General features: G+C 41.1%; 1 protein-coding gene across 6 annotated transcripts in view; it reads right to left on the bottom strand.

Moving 5' to 3' along the window:
- epha7 (eph receptor A7) overlaps positions 1 to 24,245 on the bottom strand; it is a 68,106-nt gene that overhangs the window by 5,532 nt on the left and 38,329 nt on the right. For 5 of the 6 annotated variants that reach the window (XM_088402775.1, XM_088402776.1, XM_088402773.1 and 2 more), the window contains 7 exons: positions 21,841 to 21,896; positions 12,217 to 12,342; positions 10,232 to 10,417; positions 8,029 to 8,090; positions 7,747 to 7,956; positions 5,798 to 5,947; positions 2,275 to 2,468 (listed from right to left, as the gene is read on the bottom strand). In XM_088402775.1, the coding sequence (XP_088258901.1) occupies positions 2,275 to 2,468; positions 5,798 to 5,947; positions 7,747 to 7,956; positions 8,029 to 8,090; positions 10,232 to 10,417; positions 12,217 to 12,342; positions 21,841 to 21,896 (984 nt within the window). Of the gene's footprint in view, positions 1 to 1,781; positions 1,963 to 2,061; positions 2,208 to 2,274; positions 2,469 to 5,797; positions 5,948 to 7,746; positions 7,957 to 8,028; positions 8,091 to 10,231; positions 10,418 to 12,216; positions 12,343 to 21,840; positions 21,897 to 24,245 lie in introns of all 6 variants that reach the window. The other variant, XR_015863753.1, reaches the window with a different exon arrangement.

Below are 24,245 nucleotides of genomic sequence, written 5' to 3' on the forward strand. Positions count from 1 at the left end.
GCCTGTCTGTAGCCTTCTTCCGTTTTCTTTTTTCCTGCCCCCCTCTTCCGGCTGGGGGAGGGGGCTAGCTAGATGGTGGGGGTTGACTTGACCGCCTCCATTGGGTCCTGCGTTGCTCGACCATCATGGGTTAGGAGTTCGGCCGTCTGCAGTCCACCTGGCTGGAATGTGGGATGGTTCCTGCCAAATGGCCTTGCCTGCTGTCAAGACATCACTGCACTATATAGCACATTATGTTTTCTGTAATTTATGTTGTTTCTGTGTCTGGTACATGCAGCATCCACTTCAACCTGTGGGCCTGGAAGGGGGCTCCTCCCACCTGTGGTCCCTTCTGGAGGTTTCTGATTTTCCCCTAATTTGGGTTTTTGAGTTTTTCCTTCCCCTTCTGGGAGCTTTGACAGGGGATGCTGTTGTGTACCCTATACTGAAAAGATGTCTCTGTACGACCTCTTTTCATTCTGTGAAGCCCTTTGAGACTTCGGTGATTTAGGGCTATATAAATAAAATTTGAAATGAATTTGAATGAAGGTAGTTGAAATGAAAGAAGAGATTACAATCTCTTAAGGGAAAAGCCATAAGGGAAAGAAGAATGGAAGAGAGTCAAAGATGGCTGTCACGTTGTGTCTATGACCCCAGCAGGCAGAACAGGTACAGATCGAGTAAAAAGGTCGAGTTGATACTTCAAATTATACAAAAGTCTCAAAACTATAATATCTGTAGAATTGTGTTGTCTATATTTTTGTTTGAGTCATGAATGTGTATACTTTTATACATCAGCTCACTGGTTGTGAGGCAAATGGACTGCTTCATAGTTTTTCTTTTCTCAGCAATATTTATCAAGGGGAAATTAAACTCAAACACTGCTATAAATATTATGTTGCACACCAAATGGGGAACAATATAGCATGGAAAGGCATGGAAAGAGAGCTTCAAAGAAAAAAAGCTGTGCAAAATGTTGAACCACAAGCACTACCCATTGTAACCACATGTGTTGCTACTTTGTGGATTTGGCCAACGATCTTGCTGCATGCCAAAGAGCATTTTCGAGTGTAGAACAAAACATGGCTGCTGGCATTGAATTACAACACATGATTTGGCCTCAAGTGGTCTGGCCCTGCCTGAATACATCTGCACTTATCTGTAAAATTCCAATCCAGTGTAGTAGCAGCTCACTGAGGGTAAATATCATTGTACTGTATGCGTGTAGCTTTATTTTACATGTGAAACGGGTTTTTTGGTTACTTGTCCCTTAGTTTTATTGGGAAGTCGGTCTTTGATTATTTTTGGTTGTTAACATCGCAATACCCTTACATTTGCGAGATGTAAAAAGATTCATGAAATCCTGCTGTGCAATCAGCCTAATGCAACGTGCACAACGAAAGGACAAAGGCGTCGTTTACGCTGTACGCGAGGCATTTTGTCGCGGGGTCAAGATGATCACTTTTGTGAAGTCACTTTTTTTCACACAAAAGGAGGGGAGTTAGCTTGATGTGCACTTTGCAATGGATCTGGAAAGAAGAGCGTTGCTGATACTTTCACTTTTGTGGGATGTAGAAGAGCCAATATTCTCTGCTACAGCACCTTTATTCTTCTTTTATACACAGCGTGTCCCTCGCTTTGCGACAATACTCGTCTGCCCAAAAAAAAAAAAAGTTTCTACGTGGCAATCAAGTGGCCGATACCGTGCTAAATACTGAGCTTAAATGCTGCACTATTGTTATCTTGCCACAGTAACTACAGTTCAACAACTGATAAAAAAAGGAAGCAAACGCTACACATACCAGTTGTCCCAAGTTCTCCCTTCTGCCTTCTGCCATTCTACAAGCCTGGTGAGTGCTCTTGCTTGGCTCAGTTTTTGTATTGAAAGCTGGCCGTGTTGGATAGCTCCTGGTGACCGTAGACCGGCCGCCATGATTCATTCCTGCCCCGTGTGTGACGTTGAACCTTCCTGAAGTTGATTGGCTATCACGACGCGACACGCGACAGAAGTTAAACATTTTTAACTTCACGTGACAGGCGAAATTACAATAGTGAGCGGCTTCGCGTAGCGTCGCGCGGCACCTCGGGTCGCTCCATACACGTCCATCACGTCGCCCAGCGCGCCATCGCGCCCTGTTGCGCGAACTCCATTGACTACAATACAAAACTGCCCGCTTTTACGTCTCGATCACGTTCGGTGTGAACGCAGCATAAGACTGAATTGGTTTCTGAAAAAAAATCAACAATTAACATAAGAATTTTCAAGGAATTTTATGATTGTTTGATCTTTCTTACCCCGTACAGGTTCCAGATGGTGTTTTTAGTGTGTTGGGGTTCCGAATCATCTTATCAAGAATGCTGACTATTTGATCAAATTTGGGACGTTCTCCTCTGTCTTTCTTCCAACAATCCAACATAAGCTGATGCAGACCTGGGGCACAGTCCTTGGGAGCTGGAAGACGGTAGCTCTCCTCTAGAGCTTTCATGACCTGGAGAATGAAAACAGGCTTGAATATGTAGCTTCCATTAGAAAACCATTTCAAGTCTGGAAACTCACACACAAACTGAGCAGTGAGGCAGCAGTGAGCAGCAGATTTATTCTGAACAAGAATGTGCATCCCTGTATATTGAAGGGGTAGAAATGCATAAGCCCCTATGCTTTACAAACATTAGTTTAAATTAAACATTTATTTTAATCAAACATTTATGTTAATCAACCAGGTATTCGTGTAATCTTTATATTATTTTTAAATTTGTATAATTGTGACAAATATATAACTGACATTCACAAAGTGTGATCATACTTTGTTGTTGACTGCAGTTATTTTCATAACCAAGGTTACTAACATGAGCAATCATTGTTTATGTATCAAGGTTGGTGTGTTAATCAAGCAGAGTCGCATGGGTTATCCTGGTCACAGGGAAACCGGGCAGGTGATGGGCTTTCAACTTTGAATCAAGTAGTAAAATGCACTATAAATACAGTTTATACAAGTGAGGCCGACCAATAGCAGTCCACCATCTCTGTGAGGAGACGCCGACCAATAGCAGACCAGCATTGTAGTCACGTGTTGCATGGAAGCAGTTAGACAGCAATAGTAAATAAGTGCAATTACCTAAAAACGCCAGCAGATAGAGGCAAAACAACACAAATACAGCCAAGCCCCTAGGGTCCTGACAGTTGCAAATCCTATATTATATATACAGTGGTACCTCGGTACTCGACCGCCTCTATACTCGACCAAATCGGTGCTCGACCAAAAAATTCAAGTAGATAATGCATCGGACCTCAAACAGATTTTCGGTGCTCGACTAGCCGAGCCTAGCCGAGCCGAGCCGAGCCGAGCCGACCCGAACGCGCTCCTCGGCCCTTCTCGGCCAGCGGGTAAGCGCCAGTTCAACTCAGACCGCCAGCGGAGTAAGACGTTTGTTCGAGTATTTCTTCCCGGATTTAAACTTTTTCGTGTTGCTCTAGCCCTTAATAATGGGTCCAAAGAAAGACAGTGATAAGAGGAAGGCAAAGAGGAAAACAATGAGGACCACTATTGAACCGAAGAAGGAAATTATAGCAAAATATGAACGCGGTGTACCTCGCGTCGCAGTTAGCTAGCGTCATCATGGAAGGAGTAACTCCCTCCCGTCCTCTCCACATCCATTCCTGTATGCCATCAACCACTCTCCAAAACGTAAGTAAATTATACAAAATGGTTTATAATGCTTTATTTATCTTTATCTTTATCATGTACTGCTTGTGCACATTTACTTGTGCACACATACTTTCCATTATTTCTTATGGGAAAATTGCTTTCGGTGTTCGAACAAATCGGTGCTCGACCACCACCTCAGAACGGATTATGGTCGAGTACTGAGGTACCACTATATATATATATATATATATATATATATATATATATATATATACATATATATATATATATATATATATATATATATATATACATATATATACATATATATATACACACACACACACACACACACACACACACACGCAAGTGTACACACAGTGGGCCCCCCGTTTACAAGATTAATCCGTCGCGCAGTTGCGATCATAATAGCGAATTTGCCGTATGCCGGCAAATGCGTGTCAAACCCCAGGTAAAAACATAAAAATTGTACATACATATGAAAAATTGGTATCAAAATAATAAAGTGAGTGCTACTTATATTCAATATACATGTATACAATTAAATAACATCATAAATAATAAAATATATAACGGACTTATTTACCTTTGCGTGCCGTGAGAGCCTAAGCCTTCTTAGCCTGCTTAGCCTTCTTCATATTGTCCAGCTTCATTTACAAATAAATCATCGTATTACTTCTCTCGTTAACGTCGCTAGCAATCTTAGAACCTATGGCTTACCAATTCAAGTTTGAACTAAGCACTAAAATGCACTATAAATAAGTTTTGGTAAGCCCTCACAGGCGAACAAAGACCAGCATTTTAGTGACGGAAGCGGTAACGTGTGTATAGCCATACGAACGCAGAGCAACTTGCAGAGTCATGCACGCACACTGCACCATGTTTGAGGAGGAGTTTTGTCGTAACATGACAAAAATGGCGTAAAGAGGGGACAAAAAAATGCCCCGTTCGACATTGTAAGGCACCGACCACCTGGCGGTCACAACTTCGATCAGCCACCTTGACAATGGAGGCGCGGAATAGGGTCCACTCTGACTCCATATCCCCTGCCTCTCCCAGGACGTGGGAGAAATTCTGCCGGAGGTAGGTGTTGAAACTCCTTCTGACAGTGGACTCCGCCAGACGTTCCCAGCTGACCCTCAATATACGTTTGGGCCTGCCAGATGTGACAGGCATCCTCCCCCACCATCAGAGCCAACACACCACCAGGTGGTGATCAGTTGACAGCTCCACCCCTCTCTTTTCCCGAGTGTCCAAAACATGCTGCCGCAAATCTGATGGTATGACCACAACTGTGGTACAATTGGGCCTAGGGTGTCCTGTTACCACATGCACATATGGACACCCCTATGTTTGAACATGGTGTTTGTTATTGACAATCCGTGACGAGCACAGAAGTCCAATAGCAAATCACCACTCGGGGCTGTTCCTCCCAATCACACCTCCCCCAGGTCTCAATGTCATTGTCTCCAGCACACCCTCCAAGGACTCCAAAAAGGTTGGGTACACAACTGTTGTTTGGTGCATAAGTCCAAACAACGGTCAGGACCCATCCCCCCACCTGAAGGCAGAGGGAGGCTACCCTCTTGTCCACTGGTGTAAACCCCAATATACCCCAATATACATGCGTCCCAAGAGCTAGCTCTGTAGCTGGGGATTGGCGCGCCAAGGCTCCCACCTCTGGCTGGTCACAAAATGGAAAGGGAAAGATCACAAAACGGCCTTGCTCAAGTCACCTATCTATCTACAGTAGGTGGCAAGCCTATGCAAAGGGAACCCATGTTGCCTTTTTGGGCTGAGCCTGGTCAGGTCCCAAGGGTGCAGGCCCAACCACCTCCACCTGACTCTGGAGGGGGCCTCGGTGACTTGTGGCCAGGCAAGGTAAAATGAAATCCAATATTTGTATTCATATGTCATATGTCATGCTGGGAACCTGTTGGCGATGGGGTCACCCCAACGTTGTAATGAAGCTACACCACGCACTAACAACTCCACCATAGTAAGGTGACGGCTTACGAAGGAGGGCATTCTCTAGTTCATTCATATAATTTACTCTGATAAGCAAACTGGAAACCTTATTATAAATAAGTGCAGAGTAAAATATTACTTTCTATTTGCAATTTTGGAGGGAGTAATATATAGCTACTCACTTCTTGATTAGACATGTCCCAGTATGGCCTTTCTCCAAAGGACATGACCTCCCACATGACAACACCATAACTCCACACATCGCTTGCAGAAGTGAATTTATGGAATTGGATGGCTTCTGGAGCAGTCCACCGGACTGATATTTTCCCACCCTGCACAGAAAAATGTAGGTGAGAGACAATTTTCAAACAAGAAGTTCAATATGACTGCCAACAAAATCATTTCTTTTTTACTAGTTCTATTAGGAGTCACGACAGGGTGTCATTTGTTTTCAAATCTAAGTATTTTCAATCAACGGCTCTCATTACAGTATCTTCTCTCACTTCATCAATCAACCAAACTAAAAGGTAAAAGTCTTCAGACTTTTGCCTAGGAAAACTATCCATTACCCTTCTACTAAAATACTAACAAGGGCTGCACACTTAATCACAATCACAATATAATTGGATTTGGAAAAGCACAATGTTGTAATTGCAAAGGTGATAGTTTAAATGTTTATTACTTTCTTCAGCGTGGAGTGGAGGGAAAGCGGGTTCACAGACCCTCACAAGTTTCCCATCTTACAAGGCAATTAGGCAAATATCTAACACGCTTGACCTATTTTCACCCTGCAGCATAAAAATAGAAGCTCCCGATGTGTGCCTTTGAACAATATATCAGAGCATGTGTGTGTGGATGTGTCTATCTGACAGCTGTTGGATATGTGCTGCAATTGAAGGGTTAACTTCAATTTATGTGTCTCCGAAGTTTGAGCAAGCATGGAGATGATAGTTTGTGGCTACTTGAACCATGACAAATTCAACCAATCCCGTGTAAATTTGTCGAGCGGTCAAATATTAAGAGGATAAATTCGGCTGTAGGTTTCCAGTCAAAATGCAGACGAGAAACATGGTTTTTGATCAAATGTCTTGACTGGTAATGCCCGCTAATGTTTATTCATGTTATGTTCTGGGTGGTGTTTTGGTTGGTGTTGGTGTTTTCTGTTATTTTTTTCTGTATTTTGGGGTGGTTGAGCTTCTACTGTATTTATGTTAGTAAATGTTTCCGTTCACTTCTTAGTGTGATTGCATCCACCTGTACATGTTAACCTGCTTCCCTTGTGTTGGCCAATCAGCTCCCTGTTTTAATTGGGTCTTGTCCAGGTGCTTCTTGTTCCCTTGCTAGTTTTAAGTGTATTTAGTTTCCTGTTTCCTTTCAGATCTTGTCGAGTCTTTGTCAAAGGGTCGTTGATGTGTCAATTGTTGCTGTCCCTTGGAGCTCGTTTGTTCTTATTTTGAGCGCAACCTGCCTCCTTGCTTCCTTGCATTTTGGGTCCCCAACCTACCAACACCTAAGCTTTGTTGCACCCTCATTATGTAAAATGCATAATAGATCTGACATTGTTTGTTGTAATAAAAGACGATTTGTTGAAAAATACAATTGAAGCTTGGTCAAACCTTTCATTTCTAATCACATCCATCCTTGTTACTCCTCATGAAGACTTCATGATCTATGAGTGATGCCCAGCTAAAATATTTAATTAAAATTCAGATCGAGGTGTAAAAGTGATAATGCCTCACATCATATCACAGTAATCCCAAAATAAAGCATCAATCAGATTTGACCTTAAGAAATACGTTAACTAATACTCTTTGAGGTTAGAAAGCTTTACTGCTCAACTGTTAAAGAGTAGCAATTTTTTTTATTTTGTGACTGGTGAGGCACTTTTATTTTAATTTATTTTAATTTTTTGTGTTAACTGTTAAAAATAATGATTGACAATAACATTGACAAATGTTTGTTCTTGTCTTTCATTAGTAGATGCCAGAAATTACACTAAACCACACCAAAAAACTGAGTTTTTGTTATAAGCATCCAAGCAGATATTAAACAGGGAACATTTATTTTGTTTAAAATAAAATGCAATATGTCTCAGGTGCCTGAGAGAGAAGACATGTTTGAATTGACTCACGGTAGTTGAGAAGATAGCTTCAGGATCATCATTTATTATTCTGGACAGGTCAAAGTCAGACACTTTACATACAAGATTGCTGTTGACAAGGATGTTTTGAGCAGCCAGATTTCGATGAATGTATCCCAAATCAGCCAGATACCTCATTCCTGCTGCTATGCCCCGCAGCATTCCAGCCAACTGAATAACTGTGAACTGATTATTCTGTGTCTGTGAAGGAAAAAAAAGATGATAGGCAATTCTTATTCCTTTCTAGGATTTTGCGATACTTGTGATACTCACTCTTAAGAAGGCATTTAATGAGCCATTCTCCATGAACTCTGTCACAATCATAACTGGTTTTCCTGGAGAAAAAGAGCACAAAGAATAGCCCGTATATTACAAAATTAAAAATGACAAAAATTTCTTCACATAATACTCTACTCAACCACCAGTCCGAGGTCAGGAACTCCGTGGGTCAACTGTTAACGGGACACATGGGCCACCAAAAAAAAAAAAAATTCTAATTTGTGACACATCACTTAGATTAGTTTTGGTCACTTCATTGCTAAAATTTCACCCACAAAGTAGCAAAATGAGAAATAAATTGATATCTGGAAAATTTCATTGGGAAGGGGAAAATGAAGAGACAGGAGAAGAGCCTACAACTTTGGAGAAAAATGATACGTTGGGACATGGCAAGGAGAGATTGTGGAAGGTGATGAGGATGTGGACTTAAGATGCAAGGAGGCTGAAATGTGGAATGTGCTTAAAATAATAATTTATTGTAAAGATGACAAAAAAACAAATAAGGTTGAAAAAATGACAATGAGGGACTGACAGTGACTATATCAACAAAATCAAAATCATCAATGACCGATAATGAGACAATGACACAATTGGAGCAGAGAGCTGATTAGCAAACACCTTAGACCTTATCGGGGACTCTGAGGAGTGTGATCCCTCTGTAGTTGGAACACACCCTCCAGTTCCCCTTCTAAAAAAGGGAGTCCACCATCCTGATCTGCCAATCCAGGGGCACTATCCCCGATGTCCATGCAATGTTTCAGAGCTGCATCAACCAGGACAGCCCAACAACATCCAGAGCCTTAAGGAACTCCGAGCAGATCTCATACACCGGTACCTTGCCACCAAGGAGTTTTCTGACCACCTCGGTGACTCCAGAACCAGAGATAGAAGAGCCCACGTCGGAGCTTCCAGACTCAATGTCCCCAGCCTCCTCCAGGGCATGGGAGAGTTCTGCTGGAGGAGGGAGTTGAACCTCCTTCTGACAGAGGACTCTGCCAGACAATCCAAAATCCTAAGGGTGTCTTTGTGCCAAGTGGCCCTTATGCTTGAAAATGGTGTTCGTTATGGACAAGCTGTGATGAGCACAATGATAAAGTGCCGTTCGGGTTCAGAATCTGTGTGTGTGTGTGTGTGTGTGTGTGTGTGTGTCAGGGTGTATGTGTGTGTGTTTATTGGGGAAGGCGTTACCTACCAATTACGGCCCTCCAGGTCTCACTGTCATTGCCCATGTGAGCATTGAAATCCCCCAGTAGAGCGAGGATGTCCCCAGAAGGAGCGCTCTCCAGCACACCCTCCAAGGACTTAAAAAAGGGTGGGTACTCCGAACTGCTGTTTGGTGAATAAGCATAAACCACAGTCAGGACCCCAACCCTAACCCTAACCCAAAGAGAGGCTACCCTCTCTTTCGCACTGGGGTGAACCCCAATGTACAGGCGCTGAGGATAAGTATGACAATAAGTATGCCCACGCCACAGGCAACTCCAGAGTTGCCTTGCCTTGAGAGGACTGATACCAGAGCCCAAGCTGTGTGTGAATGCGAGTCCGACTACATCTAGTCAGAACTTTTCCGCTTCACAGGCCTGAGCCTGCCAGAGAGGGGACATTCCATGTCCCAGGAGCTAGCTTCTGCAGCTGAACTAAGGTCCCCTACTTTAGCCGCTGCCCATCTCACACTGCACCTGACCCCTATGGCCCCTTTCGCAGTTGGTGAGTCCATGGGAAGGGGGTCCCATGTTATCGATTCAGGATGAATCCGGCCGACCCCCAAGGTGGCAGGCCTGTGTCCAGAGGAGGTCCCAGTTACCTGCGTCATTGATTCCCACCATTCCTAAATGGGCCCGGCTTGTCGCAGAGAAACCACCTTAGGGCTCCCATTAATTTGGTGTTAATCGTGATTCCAAATTTTATATTTATTTTATGTTGTATCTGTATTCTATTTTGAAGGCATCCCCCTCAGGCCACTATAAAATTGTCAAGCTTTGACCGGTCAGTGGTGACAGAAAGGTTGGGGACCACTGCTCTACACGAAACACTACAAAAAATATTCCGAATAATTTTATATACTTGTTTTTTTATTCATGAGTTAAATATATATCGGGTCCAATGTTAAAAATTTTAAAATGCATCATGGCGAATGTAATATGATGTCAGGTTAATAATACATATATGCCAAAATAAAAGCCGTTCCACACATTACCTCTTGTCACTACTCCCTCAAGATGGACAATATTGGGATGGTCAAACTGTCCCAAAATGCTGGCCTCACACAGGAAGTCCCTTTTTTGCTTCTCAGTAAAACCCACTTTTAATGTTTTGATGGCGACTGCAGCATCCCGCTTTCCAGGTACTTTTAGCTGGCCACTGCACACCTCCCCAAACTTTCCTGTACAGCATGGAACAGGGGTTAACAGTATGGAAAACAACCAAACATATTTTTTTCTTTTCCTTTGATATTTAATTCTTTTAAAATGTCTCAGACCAAAAATATGAATCTAAAAAACAGGACGGTAAAGACTTTAACATTAATTGACTGTATGTGACTCAAAAGTTTGGTAATGGGCATTAGGAAAGATATATCTTTTTTTTTGCCGCTAACACCACATTCTTTCCCCAGATACGACCATGACCTATCAAATATCAGCCATATCACATGGATTGGTCCAGCTCCTCCAGGGGGATCCACAGGCGTTCTCAGGCCAGCCAAGAGACATAGTATCTCCAGCGTGTCCCTCCTCCCAGTGCGACATGCCCGGGACATCTCACCAAAGAGGCAGCAGGGAGGCATCCTAACCAAATGCCCGAACCATCTTCAACTGGCTTCTCTCAATGTGGAGAAGCGGTGGCTAGATATAAGTTTAGGGTTAGTATTTTAATCAAAATAGATTAAAATTCTATCCAATATTATTCATATTATGTTTGGTCAAGAATTCAATTGATGATGAATATGTTCATAAATTCAGCATTTTTATTTGATAGGCAATAATAATCATGTGACTTTTTGCACATAACAGGGCATATTATTAAACTGTGTTTTGTAAATGATGCAGAACTTCAATATAAATAGTTATATATCTGTTTGTCATGTTTTGATAATTATAATTAGAATATACATATTTTGCTTTATGAGTTATGGTTGTGTTTGGGGCAGTATTTGACAATAAAGTGACTGGATTATATTGCCTCATAGTTACTAGACCTAATCCACCTGTTTCTAAGTTTAATAGTTATTTGAGTTTTATAGTTATTAGATAACTATTTTTTTCCAATTTATTTGTATTAAAAGGTTATGGTGGTTTTTACAGTTTTTTTTTTTTTTCAACATAACACATGAGCAACACGTCAACTCAACACTTAGTATTGTACATATTTACAGGCAACGTGGAAGTCTGGTTTTGGATAGCCCAGTCATGACAGTCTTCATTTACGCAAACTTGTAAAGCATAAGTTTAGATTCTTGAATTTTATTTCATGCCACTTAAAATAGAAGCATACAAGGAATATTTGTGGTGATAGTAATAACTGTATATAGAAGGAACATTTGTGACATCCATCAATTGCATTATATGATTAGTTGACATTCATTATAGGAATGGCATTGAGAGCAATTAACAACTTAAGCCTTGAGCATCTTGAAATTTTTCAGCATTTTTGATTGAATTTTTGGTGGGTAACTGTAGCATGTGAACAGACAGGTAATGAGAGACAACCGATGTAGGTGCATTTAGAGAAATGAGATAAACCTTAAGGGCCAAAAGCAATATCTAGCCTGTACCATTGGGGTGGCGCTATTACTTTTTTAAGTGCCAGGTTCATGGTTAGAAGGATTGACCTGGAAGAGCAAACGGTTTTGACCACAGGTACGTTATCATTTCAAATGCTGTATGGGAAATTTGTTTGTTTGCACAATATTCAAATTTGGTTCATTTCTGAAACATGCAGATACAGATGCTGTACTCCTAAAGGCAGAAAATAAATTGGTGGACACAACAGGTGCGCATACACATTTGCCTTTACAAATGCAATCCAGTATACAACCCATTGAATATTTACAGTTTTACAACTCTTTGCTATACCACACAATACATATACAATACAATCTCTTTGTCATCTTGAACACTAATATTTGACAATCAATTTGAAAGGTGGAAGGAAAAGGCCCAGAAAGAAAACTAAAAAACTCACCTGTTCCAATAACCTGTTCAATTTGAATGTATGATGTATCCAGCTCCTTGGCAAATTGATGAACAGTTCTATTTAAATCCTCATTGGTTTCAGGGTCACTATAGGATTTGTTACCTGGTAATTTAACTGAAAAAGACAAAAGGTATATTATTTTTCATTTTAAATGTAACATACTAATCAGCCACGGCTGTTGTGGCATTCATTCCATCATGCAATGCACTCATCACTGTTGAACCACTGATACTATACAATAAATATAGGAGGATCTATGCAGAGCTCAAATTACATGTTTTTGTAATTCACGACAGTCGCTACGCCATAATACCAGGTAGGTTTGTTCTGTGTCTTAGACCAGGCGAGTAACCACATGATATGTCTGAAACAGACCAGACCACTCAGTCTTGCGTGCTGCCTCATAGAACATGGTCCCACAGCCCTGGTCATCGGGTAGGCGGGACAAAAAGAAAATAGGTACACAGACTAAAAAAGTTTGCAAGAAGAGATGGAGGAGCAGTTTCTAATAGCGCGACTACTCTAATAGATATGAATGCAAATTCCAACTTTAACTTTTACACTGAGAGCGCATGCCATGTGCTTCCGGCTTGGCACTCAACAAGTGTGCGCCCTGCACTTATTGTACGGCATGAACCTACACTTGTGTCCAAAGAGATATCTCTGGCAGAACAAGGATGCTAGTGCGCACTAGCCAGGGATAGAAGGTAACATAGTAGTGGATTTTTTTGTTCCATGTGGTTATAAGGTCAATGCAGAAAAAAATTAAATTAAATTTAAAAAATATAGCAATTCCTGTACATTTTCATGTACTCTCCTGAGCCCTTTAAAGTGATGTTGCTTAAATGTGTTCTTACAAGCCTTTAGACACGCCTAATGACCTCCACCAAATAGTACGATGTGTCAATAATGGGTATGGCCTATACGGCAACGCAAAGTCACACAACTATAACAATAAAAGCTGCTGTAACTCAACCCACATAATCCCAATTTCTCTAATTTCACATATTTAATAGGAGTCTTGTACTGAAGTCATCTACGAACTCATTTTTCATCGTAGTGCGAACACCACCGTGTGGCAGACAATAATGTAATTTTTGCATTTTCTTTTTACTTTGTCGAGCCAGACATTTTCTAAAACATTGACTTCTAATGTTCACTTACCCCAACATGCGTATACACAAACATGTTCATACTCCGACTTGGTCATATCCCGACCTCTTCATACCCGGACCTCTTCATACTCCAACCTGCACAGGTCCGCGAGGGCCCTTTATAGCTGCTTGCAGCTCTAGTTTATTTTGTTTCTGCTTGGCTCTCGGAGGACACGAACATGTTTTGCTCTTTTCCTTACAACCCATACCCTATTCTTGGTGCACACTGTTGCGTGTTGTCTTTTATCCTATCCATCTTTGTAGCCTCTTGCAGTACTTCTTACCCTTTTAATCTAACCATGCAACTGACCAGCTGGGTTCTTGACTCAATGGACAACATTTTCTCTACGAGAAGGGCAAGTAGGAGAGAGCCTTCTTATTATGTTCTGTTGATATTTGTGTCCTATGCGTTAGTTTCAGGGTTTTCTGATATTTTCTGTTTTGGGTTTAATCTGGGTTTTTAATTGTGTTTCGAGTTCTGGCGTTTTGTTCATGTGTATAAGTTCAAGTTTTTGTTCCCCCTTGTAACTGTCCTCATCAGCGTGATTGTGTCCAACAGTTCGCAATAGCCTGCTTCTTGTGTTTGTCATTATCTCGGGGCATGTTGGTCAGAGGTGCGAGAAGGTGAACCCAAAAATATATCCAAATAACAATCAATAACCAAACTCATGGAGAAAACAGCAACAGGAGGACTTGGACTTCTTGGGGCGGGAACATCAGACGGCAAGAAAAACACAATGACATACGGCATAGACAATGACCCAACAACTAATTGAATGCAAACTGGGACTTAAATAGACTAGAGACTCAACAAGGAAAATAGCTGGAGAGGAATGAAAAAAAGGCAGCGGAAGCTGATTGTTTGACACATGGAGGGCAGGTACACAGACAGATGAAAACAAATCACGCTAACGAGGACCGACGCATGGGAAACCAAATTGGAACAAGACACAAGAACTAAAAAGAAACCCACAACTTTAAAATACCCAAATCCCCCAAAACAGAAAAAAAACAACCCGAACCCACAACAGAACATGACCTATCAGCTCTCTCTTCCAATTTTTTCTTGTCCAGGTGCTCAATGTTTCCTCTTTAGTTTTGAGTGTTTCCTTTCAGTCCTTGTTGGGTTATCTGTGGCTGTTGGGTTGTCAATGTTGTTTCTTTAGCTGGTTGTTTCTGTTCCCTGCCAGTCTTTTCTGAGTCATGTCTCTGAGTTTTTCGTAATATATGATTCATGGTATTTGATTAGTTACTTTGTTACTGGTCAAGTTGGTTGACTAATTATTTTGCCCACCCTGATCCGACTAAATGTTTATTTTTGGGAACAACTTTCCTTCCGGCTTTCCTGCATTTTGGGTCCGCACTCTTCCACATCCCTACAGCTCACCCTACCATGCCTTGACAATGTGCCAGTATGACCCAACCAAATGCTCTCGGCAGCGGACATGACGCCGGCGGTCTGCCCAGCAACTCCTTCAGCCTGCAACCATCCCTGTTACCCCCATGTTAGACCCCTAATCTGTTCCTCTTTGCTCTTTTCATCCGAGCCCTCTTCTACCATTGTACTGTTTACTTCCTCTCGACCCTCTCTGGCTGTTCTGCCCCCTCACTGTTTCTTAGATTTTGAGATCTCTGAAAGCAGTTCCACCTTGGTTAATTCTCATTCTGACATCGATTCCGATTATGACACAATCCTTTTTTTTTTTATTATTATTAAATTTTTCTAAATCTAAACCCCAGAAGTCATTTTCCATGGCCTTACTGAACTTTTCCCAGCATCTGGGTTTTCTTCCTCAGCCACCTCCAAAGATGCACTTCATTTGGCCAGTCGGTAACTGTCAGCTACCTCCCGAGTCCCAAAGGCCAAAAAGGCCCGATAGGTCTCCTTATTCAGTTTGAGGGCATCCTTTACCACTGGTCGCAGACGTCACTGTTACTTGACAGGAAATGGGTCCTAGGCTGATCCGTAGGGCCTACTTAAAAAAATCTTGGAATATTTTCAAAACCAAAGCAGCTAGCGACCAACCAAAAACCAAAAGAGGCATCTGTTTAAGGCATATATAAGTCTCCATGAACAGCGGCATAAAAAAAAAAATTCAGTCATTCCCTGCTAAAATCCAGATTTTTTTTTTTTTTAAAGTACAATAAAACTTAAAACGATGATAAAATCCTCAGATTTTACCATAGATGCACAAAAATCATCAAATGCAGAGATAATCATCTATATTTTCAAAAGCAATAGCAATAACATATTTTATGTTTTTGCCCAAAATAGTTACTTAAAATGTTTTTTTCAGTGCAATTTTAATGTAAGTTTTTAAAGAGCAAATATATCACTCACTTTTCAATCAAATTTCTGTGACAGATGTATTCTTACTTATGGTAATTACGGTAAGGGCGCAAGCTAGACTAGAGACAGTCTATTGCCTGTACGCAACCAGCACGAACAATCTTGTAAGCTGCAACAACCGCCTTATTGTCAATAAAAGAAGCGGCAGACTAAACCAGCATCCGAGTTCATCCTTGTTCAGACACAGAAATATTATAGTGGCTTTAAATAACAAAAAGATTCTTGTAGTAGAGCAGCTTTGAGACCGCGAGGCTTTGGGCCAACTGGTTAATAGCCCTCACATGGCGATTTAGAGTCAAGCCTGTAGCCGATCAAACAGGATAACAAGCAGGAAGGGTTTACAATTACTTCAACAGCCCTCAATGAAAATCCCCCAAAGCTCATTTGCACCAACAAATGCTCCTCCTGCGGTGCAGGACTCCCGGCTGCCTCTCACACTCACTCATCCACTCACTCAACGGCAAGCCACACAGCTGTCAAAGCAGATAGTATACCTGCAAGAAATATATAACTTCTAAACAAATGTAAATACAAAAAAATGTGATGAAATTACAAAAATAGGATTTACGCTATCTTGCTAACATTTTCACAGTCGCCAAAATGTTGGTGCGTCCTGCATACAGTAACAGAGGAAATAGCAGAATTTTACTCTAAAGTTAAGGGTCCATCTTACGCACAGGTGCATCCTATATTTAGGGAAATATGGTATTTGCAGATTTTTAGATTCTGGCTTACTCTGCATTGAAACCAATAGCGAATTGTATTCATATTCGCTCGCTCTCCTGCTTGATTGGTTCATGGTTTTAAAAAATGGTCTCTCTGAGACACCATAGTGTGGGTGCTGTATTCACGTAACAGCTGGGGCTGCTGGGGCCACTGGTGCCTGGCCTGCTGCTGGCTGGCGTACGCTACTTCGGGAATGGGATCGACGACCTGGGAACCTGGACTAGCATTCATCGTGAGAGTGTTGTGTTTTTCACTTTTCACTTTTCACTGGCGGAGGATGCACCAGACTATTATTAACCCTAACCCCAGTCGAGCTGGAGGTGCACGTTGTTTGCAGAGGAGACCAGACATCAGCAAACATGAGATCAATCAGCCAGACGCTGTGTTCATCACAGCGGGGGACTTCAACTACTGCGACCTCAGGACTGTTTCCCTAATATTCAGTTTAATTAATTAATTTAGTTTGTAGTCTGATCGGGAAGTGAATAGAATAAGAATTTCACAGTGTGGTATAGTACTATACATGTGACAGTAAAATCTCTTTGGATCTTCGAGTAAATGGAAGCTCTTGATTCTACACAATGCGGCTTCTTGATTCAACAGTACAAAGATTGGAGGAGTATGGCTTGAAAGTCCGTAAAAACAGCTGTGAATTTTTCAGACCATGTGTTCAGTACTTACGACATCTATTTTGGCTGAACAGATCTTGAAAATCTAAGGCACAGGTGTCAAACTCCAGGGTCGGTATCTTGCAAGTTTCCATACCTTCTCTCTATTTTCAAGCTACTCCAGACGTTGCTAATAAGATAACCATTTAATTCAGGTGTGCTTGGGAAAGAAAACCAGAAATAATGCTGGATACTGGCCTTAAAGGCCTGGAGCCAGATATTTCCTGTATGTTCTAAGGTAAGGTAATTTTGGAGGCTCCATCCCCCAAAAATGTGAGTCAGATGGGGTCTTTTCTTGCTTTGCGGACTACACTAGGGTTGTACCGATACCGATACTGGTATCGGTACTCGCCCCGATACTAGTGTATTTAATGTACTTGTACTCGTGCTCTGAGTCCACCCGATACTATTACGTCATCAACATGCTGCCGTGCTGTGTGCGACACGTGCTAGATCAGTGGTTCTTAACCTGGGTTCGATCGGTCTCGGGATTTCGGTGGAGACTACGCCGCAGGTTTTTTTTTTTTTTTTTTTTTGCCTCCACCGCAGAGTTCCACTCCTTAGTCTAGTCTGCAGTTAGTGGGCACAGTCATTGAAAGCGTCCCGCTCTGAGATTTCCTACCGGTCCTACTGAGCTAAGCTAACGATAGCCCAGCATTGTCAGCACAATAATAATTGTCAGCACGGCCACTGTGAGATTGCAACAGCCCCCCCCCCCCCCCCCCCCCCCCCCCACTCCCCCCGGTCGACTATATAAATGTAAGGTTTCGATGAATTAGCATATTAAACATAAACATGTAGGGTTCGGTGACCGCTTAGAGAGGGCTGTATATGTGTCTGAGTGAGACTCCCGACCGGTCCACTTTGAGAGCGCTGCATAAGCAGCATAGTGAGCCCTCCTCAGTCAGCACTCAGTCTTGTCAGCACGGTCTCGCTCGGCCACTGAGAGATTGCGATAGCAATAGAGTTGGGGAATAACCCCAACATTTGTGTTGCTGCTGAAAAAGTTATTTAAAATAACTTGCCTTCTGATTTTTTTTTTTTTAATTTTTTGAACAAAATGAAAAGAACCAACCTCTGACTTGTAGGAAGAAAGGCTTAGTCTTTACAGACAGCACTATTATTATTTCAGTTCTTGTAGTTGTAAGTAACATGTTGAAGATTGTTGAAAAAAAAATGCAATTTCAAAACCGTTGTTATGGTAATATTAAGTACTTGTATCGGTACTTGGTGTCGGCAGATACTTAAATGTCAGTACCCTTACTCGGTAGGCAAAAAAGTGGTATCGGGACATCCCTAGACTATACTATGCAAGATTTGCATCTAACCTTGCCAGAAAACTAAAGTCACTTCATTGAACTGCTTAACAAAACGAAAATAGGAAAATTTAAAGCTGAATTTGAGACAGCATTCAGGGGGGGCTTTGGGGAAAATAGGCTTTGCTTTTTCACTGTATAGTGTAATTACACATCTACAGCATCAGGTGATGCAGTGGTGCTCTCACTGTCAAAGTCTGTAAGGGAGTTTGAATTGTCAACATTTTTTTTTCTAAATCACATTAATATTTACGGAGCCCCTAAAGGGACATGCGAAAAAAAAAAAAAACACAGATAGTATCGCGTGCGCACCAGAAACTATCGCGTGCTCACAAGATAGTATCGCGTGCTCACCAGAAACTATTGCGTGCTCAATAGATAGTATCGCGTGCTCACCAGAAACTATTGCATAGTTATGTATTCAAGTAAAGTTGGCAAGATATTGGCAGATTCTGACTTTTGCGATCAATACCTGCCTTTGTGCCTCCATCATAACATGGACTACGAGCTACAATGGCAAAAAAAAGACATTTGTAAAATATTTAAACTGTCTGTTTTGCTGAAAAGACGCCATTGAAGCTTGGCGAGTGCGCAGGGATTTCATTACTAGATAAAGAGGGGGAAAAAAACAGTAACGCCACCATTTGTGACTATGAAATCAATGAACACATCAAAGACATTAACATGATCCTATTGCTACAGTGCTTTTGGATGAAAAAGCATTTGTTTAATTTTGGACAAGTTTTATTCTTAATAATCATTAATAAACTCAATATTTCCCCCTGACCGATGAACATTAAAGCTAAAAATGATGAGAGTAAAAATTACCCAAATGAAATATATTAAATTATTTTAAACCCAGCACGGTTTAAATATTTTACAAATGTCTTTTTTTGCTATTGTAGCTCATAGTTCATGTTATGATGGAGGCACAAAGGCATCATTGGTGTTTAGACGTTTTGGTTGAGAGGTATTGATCGCGAAAGTCCGAATCAGCCGATATCTTGCCAACTTTACTTGAGTACACAACTATGCAATAGTTTCTGGTGAGCACACAATAGTTTTTGTTGAGCATGTGATACTATCTAGTGAGCACGCAATAGTTTCTGGTGAGCACACATTACTATCTGGTGAGCACGCGATACTATCTGGGTTTTTTTTTTCATGTCCCTTTAGGGTCTCCGTAATAATTAATGTGACTTAGACAAAAAGAATTAGCACAGTTTTATACCATTGTTCCAGATCAATCTACATTATTGTCATGTTCCTATTGTGGTTTTGGGCTGGGTTTTCTGTTTTGGGGGGATTTAGGTTTTTTTCAAGTTGTGAGTTCTTTTAGTCTTGCACTCTTGGTTATCCTCGTTAGTATGATTTGTTTACACCTGTGTGCTCGCCCTCCTTGTGCCACCCAATCAACTCCCTCTGCCTTTTGTTTCTCCCCAGCTGTTTACCGTTTACTTGTCTAGTCCCTAGTCTATTTAAGCCTGAGTTTTCTTTCGGTTCGTGTTGGGTCATTGTCTTTGTCGTTTTGCTCCTCGTTCATGCCCAAGTTGCCCCGCAGCACTAAGTTATGTCTTTTCGTCTCGGTTTGTTTTAGTTCCGTGTGTCCTCCTTCGAGCCTGCCCCCGGTCTGCTGCGTTTGTTATTCATGTCCTTCAAGTTGCTACCTTACTGTTTGCTACTTTGATTTTTGGTCCTCTTTTATTAAATACCATTTTTGGAGTGCAACTTGCTTCCCGATTACCTGCCTTTGGGTCCAGCACTACACACCACCATGCCGAACCATGACAATTATTTATTCATTTCATTTTTTCCAGCATTAAATTTTTCAATTGGTCAAATTTTGAAGTTTGAATAAGAATCGACATATTCTTTTGATTTCAAGCACTATAATGCACTTAAAGCTATTTTTTTTAATATTCAGAACAAGCTGTAACTCTGTAAAAGATGAAACATTAACCCTTGCTGAAAGTTGACTTGAATGACTTTTTTTTATTCTGTAAATGTTAAAAAACTTTTAGGCCTACGAATACAATTTCCATAGATAATGATCTCATTTGCCATCACCTCAGCGAGTGGGGTGGTTGCAAAATGTTTTCCTTGTGGGCGATTTGCAAAATATAATTGAAAAGAACTCCCTCATGGGTTTTGGGGTAGTGGTATCTTCACATCATGCCATCTGGAGAGTCCACTTGCAAAAGGGAAATAATTTACACACAGAGTGAGCGTGACGCACTGTCTCCAGAGTTGAAGTAATTAAATTCCATGAGTACCCCTTCAGCAAGAATTTTTTTCTACTGATGGACAAAAAAAGGCGGCTCGGTAGCGCAATAAATAGCACGGCTGCCTCACAGTTCGAAGGTTCCGGTTCAAACCCACCTGGCTCCGGCCTTCCTGTGTTGAGTTTGCATGTTCTCTCTGAGCCCGCGTAGGTTCTCTCCAGGCACCCTGGCTTCCTCCCACACTCCAAAAACATGCATGGCAGGTGGTTTGGACATACTAAATTGTCCCTAGGTGTGATTGGGTGCGTGATTGGTTGTTTGTCTCTGTGTGCCCTGTGATTAGCTGGCAACCAGTTCAGGGTGTCCCCCGCCTACTGCCCAAAGCCAGCGGAGATAGGTGCCAGCAAGCCTGCAACCCCTGTGGGGATAAGCGGCTGTAGAAAATGGGTGGACGGAAGTTGTCTAAAATGGTGTCTGAAAGGGTATCAATGGGAGGCACTGTATCAATGTTGAAAAACAAAAACGAAACAAAAAAAACAAAAAACAAATGAAATTTGCTTCCAACAAATTAACCTGTCCACACTCACTTGGAGTTTTAAACTGTCTGGCTTCTCTTTTTTTTTTGCTCCCCTTCCTCATTGTCTTGCCAGACCTATTTCCCTGGGACATGATGGGTCATGATGGATGCAGCCATTCCCTGTCCTGTTCCCTTTACCCCGCCCATCCTTGTTTGCTATGGCATGAGTTAATGAGTTAAAATGTTCAAAATTGGCTGGCACTTTAGGGGTTTTCGGATAACGCTTGAAACTGGAAGAGTCAATATCAAAAGTTTTAGCAAGTGTGTGATTTGTGCGTGTTGGCGAGTGTGTGGTACAAACCTTTTTTCCCGCGACAGACCAGTTTATTGTGCAACTGATATTATGTGAACTGGCAAACATCTGTTACATTTTTGACTGTGAAAACGAACATTTAGGCAGTTTTATTTTGTTTTTTCCAATATGTGTTGGCGAGCTCGTACTTGACTGGCTAGCAAACAGATAGAGAGCTGGTGGCTAGGGAAGACTGTAGTAGGAAGCCCGTGCCTGGGTCAAGATTTGCCTAGCAACAATTACAGGTTCTACTAGTCTCCAAGACATATCATTGACTTTTATAAACAAGTATTGTACATGCACTCACACTGAAAGTAAAGCTCCTCGTCTCCCTCTTGTTCTGCTTTACTGTACCCGCAGTGCCTGCAGTGGCATAAGAAGAGAGGGGTATAATTAATTTAATCAATTTAGGTGCAACTGAAAAATAATCATAGACCGATTGTATTTTAGAAAAGTGTCTAAACATAGATAAATAGATAAGCTTTATTATCATTACACCTGCACAAGTACAAGGTATTAAATTTTGACTTAAGCTTGAACCGTCCAAGAAACATACACTATATTGACTGACGGGGAGACAGAAGGCAAGGCCCCTTGGGATGCGCTATGATGAGCTTTCCAATATCTTAGCAGAGATAAGTTTACATGGGGGGATGATGGAGGACAAAAAAAAAAAAGTCTTCGGCCATACCCCAAACAGAGGGCATGGCTCAAGTCGGGTGGGAAAAGCGCATGACAAACTTTGTCAAGCAGCAGTCACGTCACGCAGATTTAATTCAGAAACGACAGAGGTATTGAGTTGTGATTTCCATGTAGTGTATGTGTTTGTGTAAGCTTGTCCTTCAGCTGATACACCAAGCAAACTATTTAGAAAAGGTGCAGTCTGTTTATCAATCCAAGGGCACTTAGTAGGAGGGGGGTGGGTAGCCTTGAGGCTTATTCTATCCAGGAGAGAGAGTCCAGGTAACAGTAGTTTTGGGAGCAGGATGACATACAATGTGGGTGGCCTTCAGTCCATATCATGAGACTCTGAATGGGGCTTCAATTAGCAGATTTAGCAATCATTTACTTTGAGGAAAAATGCCAACTTCTCTGTGATGACAGCCATTCCACATGAGGATTGTACAGCCACATCCAAATGCGGTTGGATCCACTTGCCACATGAGTCTGAGTCTTGTACGCTCGTCTGAACAGCTCCAAAGAAGACTGGCAGCATGTTGTCCAATCCAGCCCTGCCCATCTGGGAAATTTTGCGATGGACCAGATATCTGCCAACTCCAATAAGGTTGCACTCCGTTATCAAAATTCCAATAAGGTAGGTGTTCCCCACATCATCTTCAGACAAGATTGATACACACACTGTGGTAGTGTATCCAGTGGCAGCTACCCCAGAGGACTAGGAGGTCTTTTTCCCAGCTTTTTCTTGTCAGGAAAAGGTTGTCAATATTAATAATAATAATTAATAATAATAAAAATCATCATCATCATCGTCATCATCATACTGTGTCTAAATTCATTGAGATGATGGCTTATGATGGATTGCAATACAATAATGCCCACGTTAAAAATTAAAAAAACTGTCAACTCCAACTGCTAACAATGCCACTGGAAATACATTATTAAATGTACAATATTTTTAAAGCCTTTTTACCACTAAGGAGTAAAAGTTTGCAAATGTCGGTGCAAACTGCACATTGCATTCTCATCAGGGTTTATTCAAGGTTGAAAATGTTCGCCAAATATTCGCCTGTACGATTGCAAGGAAAGTTTGTCCATGTTTGAATAAGCATTACATTGGTGAGTAAATGTTAGAGAATGTTTCATGAACATTTGCAATATTGACAAAAAGCTAGTTCTAACATGAGACGTTTTCTTCCTTCAATCCTCATTAGGCTACTTCAGTCTGCTTTGCAAGTCAGATTCATTTTGATTTTTAAGGAACATGCTTTTTTTTACACAAAACTAACATGGAGAACTGATACCCTTCGATCCTAGCTATAAATTGTACAGCTTTTACAATAATAAACAGGATTAAAAAAAAAAAAAGTACAATAAGATACATTGTCACTTCACAAGAAATTTCAGTACCAAAATATTGCGTGAAAAACTGTTGCCCATGTGAAAAATATTTATATTTCTGAGTACATTTATGACAAACAAGATGTGAAAATAAAAGTTTTTATGTGAGCTATTTGTGCTAATTATGCTAATTAATTCATAATTATGCTAATTATGAAATGTTTGCTAGTCTATGTACCTGTGAGCATATTGGAAGCATCATCAGTCACAATGGTAACATTATTATTATAATTATTATTATTATTATTATTATTATCATTGTTGTTGTTGTTGTTAATATGCAGTGCATTTATGACAAGATATGAAAATAAACTACAGGTACATTGTAGTAACGTATTGGTTCATGGACGGGATAACAAAGATGGCTGCCAAAAGACTTGATCTCATTTGAGAGTGCTTTCAGTATGGTATTTATTGTGCATTTTAGTGTTCAAACTTTAATTGGTTAGCCATTGGTCCCAAGATTGCTAGTGATGTTAAAGAGAGAAGTAAAAAGATGATTTGTGTGGACACGAAGCTGGAGATAATCAAGAAATACAAACAAGGCTAAGCTAGCCTAGCTTACCCTCACTAGTGAATATGGCCATAACAAGCTTGTCACTTCACTTAAAGGTAAATAAATCCTTTATATAT

Source organism: Hippichthys cyanospilos, chromosome 20, assembly GCF_059441005.1.
Source record: "Hippichthys cyanospilos isolate Australia breed blue-spotted pipefish chromosome 20, RoL_Hcya_1.0, whole genome shotgun sequence".
In the NCBI taxonomy this organism is placed as follows: Eukaryota; Metazoa; Chordata; class Actinopteri; order Syngnathiformes; family Syngnathidae; genus Hippichthys; species Hippichthys cyanospilos.